We start from the raw sequence: 13,294 nt of genomic DNA, 5'->3' as shown, positions 1-13,294 counted from the left end.
TCCGTAACGCTTTAGCGATTACTAAATGATCCTGTAACGAAGCGCGCTGCTCTCCGTTGGATCTTCTCTCTCTCTTCTATCGCTCCTATCTGGTACGGATCCCACACTGCTGAGCAGTATTCACCAGTGGGCGAACAAGCATACTGTAACCTACTTACTTTGTTTTCAGATTGCATTTCCTTTGGATTCTTCCAATGAATCTCAATCTGGCATCTGCTTTACCGACGATCAACTTTATATGATCATTCCATTTTAAATCACTCCTAATGCCTACTCCCAGATAATTTATGGAATTAACTGCTTCCAGTTGCTGACCTGCTATACTGTAGCTAAATGATAAGGGATCTTTCTTTCTATGTATTCGCAGCACATTACACTTGTCTACACTGAGATTCAATTGCCATTCCCTGCACCATACGTCAATTCGCTGCAGATCCTCCTGCATTTCAGTACCATTTTCCATTGTTACAAACTCTCGATATACCACAGCATCATCCGCAAAAAGCCTCAGTGAACTTCCGATGTCGTCCACAAGGTCATTTATGTATATTGTGAATAGCAACGGTCCAACGACACTCCCCTGCGGCACACCTGAAATTACTGTTACTTCGGAAGACTTCTCTCCATTGAGAATGACATGCTGCGTTCTGTTATCTAGGAACTCTTCAATCCAATCACACAATTGGTCTGATAGTCCATATGCTCTTACTTTGTCCATTAAACGACTGTGGGGAACTGTATCGAACGCCTTGCGGAGGTCAAGAAACACGGCATCTACCTGGGAACATTGTCTATGGCCCTCTGAGTCTCGTGGACGAATAGCGCGAGCTGGGTTTCACACGATCGTCTTTTTCGAAACCCATGCTGATTCCTACAGAGTAGATTTCTGGTTTCCAGAAAAGTCATTCTACTCGAACATAATACGTGTTCCAAAATTCTACAACTGATCGACGTTAGAGATATAGGTCTATAGTTCGACACATCTGTTCGACGTCCCTTCTTGAAAACGGGGATGACCTGTGCCCATTTCCAGTTATCGGGGGAAGCAAGTATATACTTAAAAACATGGACTGGGATGGACACAAAGCTATTACTTGAAAGACTCGTCACCACCTTTTCTCTATCTACGTAAGTACATACGAGCTTTTCAGCATTTAACAGTGTTGAGTTGGACACAAACACAGGTGTTCTTAAAGAGGACAGCAATAAAATTCTTGGAATAAAAAGATATCTAAAACTTGTACAGAAACCAAACTGCAGTTAAAAGTCGACGGACATCAAAGTGGGGCAGTAGTTCATGAATGACGCAGGACTGTTATCTGTCCCACATTTCATTTAAACTGTACGTTGAGAAAACACTAAATAAAGCTAAGTCGAAACTTGTAAAAGGAATTAAAGATGCGTGAGGAGAAGAATAAACTTTAACATTTTCTGATGTTTATGTAACAAAGTAAGAGATGGAAAGGGCTTGGAAGAACAGCAGAACGGAGAGATAGTGTATTGAGGATGAGTTACAGAATAAAGATCAATAAAAGTACATCAAGGGTAGTGGAATGTAATCGAATTGCTAGGTGATGCCGAGGCATTTATTTTATGCATTTAGTCGCTAGAAGTAGTAGATGAATTTTGATAGTTGGACTCTAAAATAACTGTCGATTGCAGAAGTGTATAGGATATAAAATACGAATTCTCTGCCTTTCTTTTCGGATGCACTCATCATATCTATGTATTGCAGAGATTCATTCATTAGCTTTGGTGAAACTTCCGGTCAGATTAACAGTGTGTGCTAGACTGGAACTCGAAACGAGCACCTTTGCTTTTTGCAGGCAAGCGCTCTACTAACTGAGCTATCCAAACACAAATCATGATCCGTCCTCACAACTGTACTTCAGGTAACACGTCATCTCCTACCTTCCAAACCTCACAGAACGCGTAACCCGTGGGTTAGTACTCTCTAAGAAAGGATATCATTTTTGTTGTTTAATTACTGGAAGATGGTTCAAATGGGTCTGAGCACTATGGGACGTAACATTCGAGGCCATCAGTCCCCTAGAACTTAGAACTACTTAAACCTAACTAACCTAAGGAGATCACACACATCCATGCCCAAGGCAGGATTCGAACCTGCGACCGTAGCAGTCGCGCGGTTCCGGACTGAAGCGCCTAGAACCGCTCGGCCACCGCGGCCAGCATACTGCAAGACATCGTTTGGTTACACAGTAGCCCCTTTTTTTTATATGTGGATAAAGGACAGTATATTCTCCAGATATCGGCTGAGAGTTTTATTTCTGTAAAATTTATTGCTACTTCTTAACAATATGGTGCTGTTATCTGCATCTGTTTCCTTGCTCCATAATATCTCTGTTTTCTCCATTCCTATATTGAGTAATCCATTAAGATGAGAAATTGCCTACTCTTTAGACTATATTGTAGTGTCTAATTAACGTTGATTTCGTATTCCATTTGCCAGCTTCGTGGTTCACACATTGTGGTGTAATGTTATTGAAACGTTTTAGTGAGAAAAGCACTTGCTTAACTGGATCTTTAGATTCGTTATTTGAGGCACAAGTGGGAGTGGCAAATATATATGATTACCTAACGTGTTTGATTTCCTAATCGGCCTATGTGTCGGTAACTTGGTAGTGGTGGATGCAGGTCTGTAACGATAACTTTTTGGATGCGAGAAGCATTCCATGTCGATCGCACACAAGAGAGAGTTATAGAGTTGTGAACGAAGCAGTTTGCCTATAATTTAAATTTGCTGCCGTGGGAGGTACGTTAGCACTGCCCACTACTGCTATATGATGGATGTTTCAGCGACAGAAGTGACACTACATACGTAAAGCCCATCATGGCAGGTAGAGACAAGTGACTGGCTATTAGATTCCGGAAGGGGCAGATATACATACCCAGCACAGCGCGACAATTTTCGGCCTCTCCTTTCCTCTCTCCCCCATAACAATCCCCTGGCAGGCATACAGGGACTGCTGCCAGTCATACCACCCATTCTTCTCTAAGCTGAGCTTCTGGTCAGTTGTCGGGACGAGGAAAAGACACGACGCTCGCAAGTGGATTGAGACGGATTTCAATACTACGAACCAATCAGATTTTCACGTCTGATGACGTACCTTTCCAACTCCCGATTAACTCTCATAATCTAGCCTGAAGTAATTCTACAGTAACTGTTCATGAATCGCGTAATTGCGCTTGACATATCCTCCCGGAATGAGGACGTTTCTATGAAATTACTGTATCACAAGTAATTGAACTGTCTAAAAAATACAATATTCCTTACGAGGGCGTCCTGAATAGTAATACCTCCAAATTTCTTATGTGAAACCTTTAAAGTTTTGTAAATGAAACTAACGTTATTAACATTCCATATGGCTATTCTTCATGTCTACATATTTATTTCACAACACAGTCATCTTGGCTACGAAACATATTTTTCCTAACGAGAGACCACTTTCTTGACACCATTACTGAAGAACGTTTAACTCGACGGAGCCATAATCTCATCTCTGCTTGCTCCGCTTTATCATTACGAAAGTGAAGTCCTCAAAGGTGTTCTGTTAGTTTTGGAATGAGGTGAAAATCGAATGCGACCAAGTCGGATAGTCATATGGAGGATTATTGATGACACTGGACCCAAGTCGTCGGACTGTTGCAGATGTCATAGCGATCGTATATGGTCTGACACTGTCTTGCTGAAGGAGATGCGTGAACGAACTCTTCGAACTGGAAACTCGATTACAGCACGCTGTTTCTCACGGGCCGACATACGTACGTTACTCACCGCCGTGTTAGACGCTACAATTCAGAGCACCCTAGCGACAGGAGGCTGAAAATACAAGAACATGAAGAAAAAGGTACAGAAAGCTAATAACATTTGTTTTATTTAAAAATTTTTAAGATTTTTCATGTAAAAAATTGGGAGTTATTACTTTCCAGCACAGCCCCACATTTTAATGCCTGTTGTCGGTGATGGCGCCGCGATGTCTACGTACCGCTTCGGTTGCTAGCTGTGTAAGTGCTGCAAAAATTCATATTGTGTATCGTAAGACTATAAACCAAATAATGATTCAACTAAAAATGCTTTGTATATTAACTGGTTTTACTCATTACTGCAATCTTCAGTCAAATCATCACAGTCTACAAGTGTCCACAGCCGACACAAAGCTGCCAGTGCACTACCAAATGCCGGCCGCCGTAGCCGAGCTGTTCTAGGCGCTTCAGTCTGGAACCACGCGACCGCTACGGTCGCAGGTTCGAATCCTGCCTCGGGCATGGATGTGTGAGATGTCCTTAGGTTAGTTAGGTTTAAGTAGTTCTAAGTTCTAGGGGACTGATGGCTTCAGATGTTAAGTCTCATAGTGCTCAGAGCCAGTTGAACCATTTTGAGCACTGCCAAAATAAAGTATACGACTATAACACATAGTCATGACGCTGATTTTATCGAAAGTAAAAACCTCACAGCCTAAAGTACTGTTCCCCAGTGAAGTTCACCATTGTTCACAGTATTACGATTATTATAATCGAAGATCTTTAGTTGCAAAAAACGTGTACCGCTGTCTACACAGACGTCCGCAAGTAACCTTTTTTCTGGCCAACAATAGATGCGCGAACAAAATACAACTCTGACACTGTATGAAATTAATGATAATATCAGGCTAATCACCTCACAAAGTCGACCGCATGGTCTCCCAGCAATGACATAACAGTTGATTAGCTGCGGATGCAGGTAACCCAGATGTTCAACTGTGAGACAGCAACTGTCTAGACAGTCTGCACAGGATCTTGGATTCAAGGTTGATGTAAGCTGAAAATACGAGTATTCGGTACCATCGAATGATTCCGTAATGCTCGAAAGGCACATGAACAGATTGTTATCATAACAACGGAACATTCATAATCCACAAACAACATTAGAGTGAAACTTCCTGGCATATTAAAACTGTGTGCCCGACCGAGACTCGAACTCGGGACCTTTGCCTTTCGCGGGCAAGTGCTCTACCAACTGAGCTACCGAAGCACGACTCACGCCCGGTACTCACAGCTTTACTTCTGACAGTACCTCGTCTCCTACCTTCCAAACTTTACAGAAGCTCTCCTGCTCGCAGGAGAATGATAATCTTTACAGTCAAGATCTGTCAGACAGCTGTGTTATAGATTGATAGATTGGAATAGGTAGCTCTTCGGGTTTAGGTGTGTTTCCTATATTAAACGATTAAGGCTAATTTTCGTTTCGCTGTTATTTGAGTGCGTCTGCGCTGTTGCGGGAACTATACTTGAGTCCACGACAGCAAAATTTTCCATGAAATTCTTTCGAGCGCCAAACGCAATATTCTGGGCTATTGTGGCATCTATTTGTTAGGACTGCGTTGTTTTTTTTTTTTTTTTTTTTTTTTTTGCCTGACGTAGCCTTCTGCTTCCTTCCGAGGAGAGGATTTCGCGACCATCTTGAGAATGCCGTGTTGTTCGTGGCTTGAGAAATATTTTAAAATCACAGTCCAAGAAAACCACTAACTTTACTGAAGATGTATGAGCAACTATCAGAAAAGATAAATTAGGAATTTCTTGCGGTATTATTGTCCAATAGCTAGGAGCTAAGAGCAAATATCGGTATGAGACTTGTGTTTAAAATACTTCTCGAATATTAAACGGAGAATTGCAGTACAATAAGAGTACATCAGACCAGACGGATAAATTAGACCCACAAAAACGACCCTTTAAACTCTATCAGGTACTGATAAGGCTTTCTCATACGAGTATGGGCATCTCCGTGAGATCAGTCAACATCTGACGTCCCTTACATACACTGGCACGCAGGATAACAACACTACACATTCACAAAACTAACACATTCTGGCCGCCGTTCTACCTGTCACAGAAAATTGCAACTTGAATCATTTACACACTCGGCGATGGTGCGTACGTTCACAAAGTTACATTTACATCCGTCCGTGCCTTCTGGCTGCTTGACTCCTTTTGTCACGCAGAATCATTCACTTTATATTTCATAAATTATATACACATATTTTTCTGTATTATTCAAATCATCCACACAACATATATAGTTTCATCAAGAACTCATTCGTATGTGGTGCTTAAGGGTTGTACCGGCTGCTGATGAGTACATTACTGCAATTAAACAGTTGTACCCATCCGAAGATCGGCATGATGCCCAGAAGCAAAGCTTTCTCTGAAAATATTTGAGGCGGGTTGAGTTCTTCACCAACAATCCTTAACTGAAAAACAGCCTCGTTGTTCTACAGAAGGCAGCATGGAAAAATGGTACTACATAAATAGTTTTCTCAAACAATGAAATACACGAAGCAGGAAGTGTCAAGTTTTTGAGATTCCAGATAGGACACAAGCTTGATCAAAAACGCACCGCTAAGAATTAATGAAGCGCCTTGGTTTAACTACATTTGTGGTACGCCTGATAATGGCTAGAGACGATTTAAATATTAATTAACTAGTTTATTAGGGAGATTTAGATTCATCGTTAATTTACGGAATCCTTTTTAGGATACCTAAACTTGAAAGAACAGTATTTCCAGACTATAGAAGCGTGTTGTACGAATAATATATATAACCAGGGTGTTCCAAAATGAATACACGGGTTTTAAGGCTTTGTAGCACATATTACACTCACCTTAAAATTATAAATAATACACTAAATGAAAGAGAAACACAAATAGTTTTTCTTACAATTATTCGGCGTGAACACTGATCACACATCGAGTCGGTAGGCGATTTGTTCCGAAACCTTGATCAACGTGTCAGGAGTAACTGCTGCAATAACACTGTTTCTAAAGTCGGATGGGTAAGCTGGTATCGGAGGCTTACACCCATGATCGCGTCAGATGGTGTGCGAACGTGGAGGTCACGCATAAAATACTGTGTCAACCGGCCCCTTGCGCCCAATCCACCGGTCAGATACAACGTCATTTAACCAGTCGCGTACTGAGTTTGCAAGTGGTGCGGTGCCCAATCTTGCTCCCAAATAAAGGTGCGTTGTTCAGCTTCTTCCCATTGAGGCATGGGCCATAGCTGTAGCACACCAAGATAAGAAACATCAGTCACAGTTGATTCACCGAAAAAGAAAGGCCCATAAACTTTCCGCGGGGATATTTCTTGGAGCTAAGCGTGAAAGACTAGCATTCGTTCAACACGTTTTCCAGTCGATCTTCGTCATTCCATGCTCTTCCCATTGCGCACAAGTATACCAAAAAACTGCTTGAGTTGCTCTTTCATTTAGTGTATGATTTACAATTGTAAGTTGAACGTAATAAATGCTACAACGGCTTATTACGGTATGTTCATTTTGAAATATATATTTTTTTTCTCAAAAATTTGTCAACTTCGTAGATGTAGCACTAGCACCAGAAACGACTGCTACAAAGGCTCCAGGTGGTTAACATTACTACAGAAAGGAGTCGAATTGATTGGTACACATGTATTCAGTAACCTACTTGACCATATTAAATGTCACGTAGTTTATGTGGTGGAGTTAAGAATTGAAGCAAGCAGCTTTTTGTTTGGGGAACATCTTCCACTCCACTGAAGCTTACTTCCCTGGAAACTTTTAAATTTAATGCTGTGGATTAATTTGTAAAGAGAATTACCAGCATAACAGAATTACCAGCATAACATAGGGTGTCGCAGGAAGGATGGTCAACATTCAGGAATATTCATTCGAAGCAAAAATGTCTAGTAAACATGGGCATACCTGAAGTGGTATGAGTGCTTCTGCACCTTCGACACTGTGAAACAAATCTCTTATACTGCAAACTTTTTGCTTTCTGTGTTATGGGAGGAGGTGGTATGAACAAAAAGAAGAAATATTTGGCTAGTAAATATGGTCTCTGAAATACATACATTACGAGCTATGAACACTTGTTCAGTAGAAGCGATGGATTCTCAGTGGCGAAGATAAACAATTGCTCGTAGCTGTTAAGTTAAGCATTTTACAGCCGATATTTACTAGACTCTTCTGCATCGAATGATCGATCCTGTCATATCCCCGAATATCGACAATTCCTCCTGGAACATCATGTCAAGGGTTGTTCGCCTGTATGGTGACATCGATTCAACGACTTCATTGTCTTTGTCATGAATAGGACAACATGAAGACACCGTTTCCGAGCGGAGAAGATCTCCAATCCATCTGAGAATCGAACCCGTGACCGCATGATGGCAGTGACGTTAATCATTAGATCACAAGCAGTGGACAGTGATTCCATCGCACTGCACTTAAATTAAATATATTTGTTTGACTTCTTTCCACATTCCAATCTCTATGTCATTTACATAATGTGACAAATTTAAGGAAAAACTGTAAAGCAGCATAGAACTTTTTCGGCATTGCTGTAAGGAAAAAGGAAGAAAGATTAGAGTTTAACTCCTCATGGACAACAAGGTAGTAATAGACAGAAAATAACGGATTGCGAAATGATGGTGAAGAAAATCGGTCGTGCTCTTTCCAGAGGACCGATCTCCGTTTAAGGAAATCACGGGAAACATAAACCTGAATGCCTGAACGGGGATTCGAACCGTTGTCTTCCCAATTGCGAGTCCAATGCATTAACTATTATGCCACCTCAATTGCTGACATTGCCTGTAATGACTATACGTAAAATATTATGTGACTTCTGAGTAAATGTTCATAACTTTTATTAATGAATAAAATACATACAGGACTTAACACTCATCTGAAGAACGCTGACATGACCATTAATCACTTTGTATTGAAGTCTTAATTAGGTGAATTTACTCTTCCATAGTCCATTCCCTGAGCGATGAAAGTCGTGGGCGAGAGCCACCCCCATACTAGCTGACAGGTCGTCGGGCCAGGAAATGGACCCAGTGACTACCCAGTTGAACTCCAGTTGACTTTGTACTTCACTCTATGAGCATCACACCGTGCAACCCCTAAATACCCAACGGTGGAAGGATCCTGAGTTCCTCTATAATCCTTCCACGTGATAGGCGAAACAAAATAGTACGGCAAAGACTGCGTACTCTGCCTGTCGACTGGGCCCTTTGTACGCCGTCCCACTGCGTGTGCCTGCTCTGCAGGCAACCCCCCTGCCTCTACTGCACCGCGTGAAGCTTCAGTGCCCCTTGGATACAGCAGCCACATCAACATGCTCCCCGTTTCAACTCGGGAGTTTACTACGTGAACCTCATCTTCTGGTTGCTTTGTGAAACCGAAGCTCGTCATGCACAGCACAGTATGCTGAGGTTGATCACTATTTTTAGCGATACTTGGGGCCCGTTACATTTATTATGCTTCAAATAACAATAAATTACTTTTATTTATAATTAATTTCAAAAGCTTACAGGCAAATAATTCAGCATCCAATCTGAATGATGACTTAGACAGGCAATAGAGCACTTCTGCTACAGATAAAATAAGCTTCTAGCGATCGCATGAACAACATTCGGATTGCTGCCATACTGGGAGGCGGACCAGTATTTAAATATTCCGCACATGTACCTCCAAGAATCGTCGGCAGCCAGTGAGGCTCCTTCTTCTTCCAGATGCCGTACTGTGATTAAAACTGAAGAGCGACAATCGTTTTCCTCCAGACGGTGCAGTAGTCGCACAATTTCATTCATTGTTGACTGTAATAGCACTTTGTTAGTTTTGGCTAACGTTAAGTGTGTCTGTACGGCGCGTCCCTTCCTCCACCAATACCTGTCGCTTTCTCTATTTCCCTCTCTGCCTCCCAGGTACGCTTCTGATGTGGCGTGCACTGTACCTATCCTTGGTAATGTCAAACTGCAAAATACCAGAACGCAGAACCAGCGTCTCTAGACAATCCGTGACTTAACAAGTGCCCTCTTGTGTTCCAGGACAAGCTGCTGACCAAGCTGGAGGAGAACGAGCCGGAAATGGCCACGTCGCAGGAGGATGAGGTGAGTCCTGGTCTCTCCTGTACTCTTCGCTCCTGCACTGCCAGCAAGACCCGTAATCGAATGCTTCGCATTAGTGTTTACATACTGCTTTAGAAGTGTCATATTCGATACGTCGTGTGTACTATCTACCTCAACCCGTTCTTTTTCTTGGTGGACCATAGAGACAAAAATCTTCTCATTTGTTAAGCCACATCAGTTCAGTTGCTAATTTCGAAATGTCAGTGACTTTCGCTACCTTCTAAATTTTATCGAAGCCTTCAGATCGTCAAATTTTATGCTCCAAAACCGGTTTCCGTCTCTTGATATCTTCTTTTATTGAATTTTCTCGTGCATATAAATTAGAAGGAGCAATCTCTTTTACTTGGCAAAAACTTTCTAAAGCTAAGATCGCGCAAATATTTCTTTCTTTACAAACAACCTGTTTCGACGACTTTCCTGTCATTTTTAGGTCTTCAAAAATTTGTTGCGACCTGAAGGTGGCAACAAAGTCTGTCGAAACCCTTTGTTTGCAAGAAAATAAATTTATACGATCTCCGATTTAGAAAGTTTTTGTCTTCTTTCACTCGGATTCTGCACCAGCTCATAAAATTCCCACTCATCGCACATCGCACCTCCTTTTCCTTCCTATATACCCAATACCTTGAATCCCAACACCAACACTAACACCATGGTGTACAAAATTCTTTTAAGCCCTGGCCTGCTGGAGTACTTACAGTACTTAATATCACCTTCTCCACATCTACAAACTGTCTACATCCTTTCTCAACTCAATTTTGATTTCTCCTAACCACAAAATATTCACTGACACTTAACTTCCTACTAACTGTACCTACACCATTCCCCAACACATATGAAGATTTCAATCAAAATTCTTCCAGCATAACTGAAATCCAATTCATCTTTTGACGTACATGTCCTATTTCCTGGTGCATTCTTCCTCAATACACGTCCTAAATCCAACATCCGTTTCAATAGTATCTTCACTGAAGTCACAAACCTACAATTACCAGAAGCTCTCGCCAAAATCATCACCATAGACTGTACAAACACATACATCACCATCATTCTCATGACCAGTGGTTCACTATTGCTGTTTCACTAATTGAATAGCAAACATTCTACGAGAGGCTTATAATCTGCCCACAGCACTGTATTCCGAAAACGGCGGCTTTGCTTGGCACTGGGTTTGCGTGGTCAGTCCTGTGATAAGTGCCCGGTGCAAAGCCCATTGCCTGCACGACCCCAGACATGAAGCATCCCATACGTCAGCATCCACGATGTAACCGCTAGGTGATCCCTCGTCTTTCCCACAGTGCGCTCTTCCCGAATGAGCCTGCGAAGTGGTTAGCACAATGGACTCGCATTCTGGAGGAAGTCGGTTCAAATCGCCGACCAGCCATTCAGATCTAGGTTTTTACTTGGTTCTCCTACATTTTTGAGAGGTACAACTGGAAAGTTCCTTCGGGAAGTGCACAACCATTTTCGCCAGTTCGTGTTTCTGCTCCTTCCCTAACGTCCCAGATGTCGACGTGACATGAGACTTTAGTCATAGTTGCTCTGCAGTCAGCTCTTATAAGACGGCCAATTCCAGTTCTGACGACATACCAAACAAGCGCCAAGCGTCACTGTTCCATTCACCATGGTAACACAGCAACTATTTTACAATTATGTTGCACTTGAGTTCTTTATAGTATCTTGGTATTGAAAGGTATGTGCTGAGACTCGATCAGGATAGAGCTAGTGAAAAATGTCGATAGTTCCCAACCGCAAGGTTGGACGAGTAGTACATCTTCGAGTAGTAAGATCTTTGACAGCTAACAGAGCTAGGTGCACGCGGTAAAAGTTTGAGCAGTGGTGAGGAGATGCGCAGAGATAGCAGACGTGTTTCGAGTCGGAGCTAGATGCCTCCCCCTCTAGCCTTCTAAGAAGAGTTCAACAAGGTTCCTGACTAATCCAGCGTATGGCTCTATGCCAGTGTCAGCCAGTGTGCCTCCAAAACATTCTCTTATTTCCAAACAGCTCGCAGTTCTGTTTTACAGAAGCTGAAAATCACTTGTACATTTAGAGTCTGATTGCACTTAATTGTTAAAGTTGCGGGTGGATATCTAATCTGAATTCATATGAATTTACATGTGTTTGAGGACTGTTATGAAAAACTGTCCAGTAATATCTGCAGGAAACAGGAGGAATGAGCTGAGTTCAGTAGTGGCAATAAAAAGGGAAGCAACACCAAGATTTGACACCCAACCGACGGGTAGATCATAATATGAGGTTGGGTAGAAGCTCAAAATGAACATACAAACCGAGAGTAATCGTATTTGTCCTTTACAATGGAACAAATCTGGCATTCACCACAAATAATTTTTGAAAACATTATTTTGTTGACAACTGACATAGTGAGACCATGGATATATAAAACTAGAGGCTAATTGTTACAAAAATGTAAGACGTATGCCATCTAAGTGTTTCTTTTAAAAAAACATTCAAACACTAACCTAACATCAAATACCACACTACAATACAAGAGCCTGCTAATTCTACGTATATATGGAGTTTTTTCGTTCTTTTCATGTCAGAGATCGACCCCAGGGTATTTCTATTGCACCTTCACAAAGGACAATGAGAACAGTAGCCGGTTTCTCGAACTTTACGGAGGTGCTTGAGGTACCCCACACCACACATTTTTTAGTGATTGGAACGTTTAAATGTAGATTTTGACCGTCTAGATAGAGTAACAGAAATGTTACAACATCTAAACTCGCAAATTTTACAAGAAAAGTTTGTAAGCTTCCGATAAAACACAGTTACAATCTGTATCACTAGATGCTAAAAAGGTCACACAATTCAGTTGCAGGCTGCGTATCTAGCCGCTTCCCGGGGCGACAAAAATTTGGTTTTCTGCATAATTATTGGCCAAACTTAAAAATTTAAAATTTTTCCATTAATTACGCATTGAAAAGCTTAGTCTTACGTTACAAGTTTAACACAATAAGTCGAGTACCAAAGTAAGAAACAGTGTTACGTCAAGGCGTACAATATATCCAGATTCTATTTATTCAGTATTCGACAAGGAGAGAACTTAGCAGCTTCCAACAGACTTTACACATTATTTCAAACGTTTTCTCCCCGACACCACCTACAAAGTAATCAAGGAAAAATGTTAAAAATGTTAGTGCCATCGCAGGGACTACATTGATTAAGTCAAACAAGCAATATGTCATGCAAAGACATACACGGCGTAACGAAGCGCTACCGAAAAACTTCGGGTAGTGGGGGGGGGGGGGGGGGGGGGGGGAAGGGAGGGAGGCAGTAGAGCGTATCTTGAGGAACAAGATGTCGGGAACCCATGCCATTTCTTCGGCTGCGG

At 41.7% G+C, this 13,294-nt stretch overlaps 1 protein-coding gene across 1 annotated transcript in view; it reads left to right on the top strand.

The window, feature by feature from the left end:
• Window positions 1-13,294, top strand: part of LOC124777422 (fl(2)d-associated complex component) — a 541,124-nt gene that overhangs the window by 412,139 nt on the left and 115,691 nt on the right. Inside the window, exon 2 of the mRNA XM_047252820.1 lies at window positions 9,865-9,927. Coding sequence (XP_047108776.1) covers window positions 9,865-9,927 — 63 coding nt within the window. The remainder of the gene's footprint in view (window positions 1-9,864; window positions 9,928-13,294) is intronic.

The sequence above is a fragment of the Schistocerca piceifrons genome, chromosome 2 (assembly GCF_021461385.2).
Source record: "Schistocerca piceifrons isolate TAMUIC-IGC-003096 chromosome 2, iqSchPice1.1, whole genome shotgun sequence".
NCBI lineage: Eukaryota > Metazoa > Arthropoda > Insecta > Orthoptera > Acrididae > Schistocerca > Schistocerca piceifrons.
Note: the sequence above shows the minus strand (reverse complement) of the source record. Positions and strands in the feature narration are given on the sequence as shown.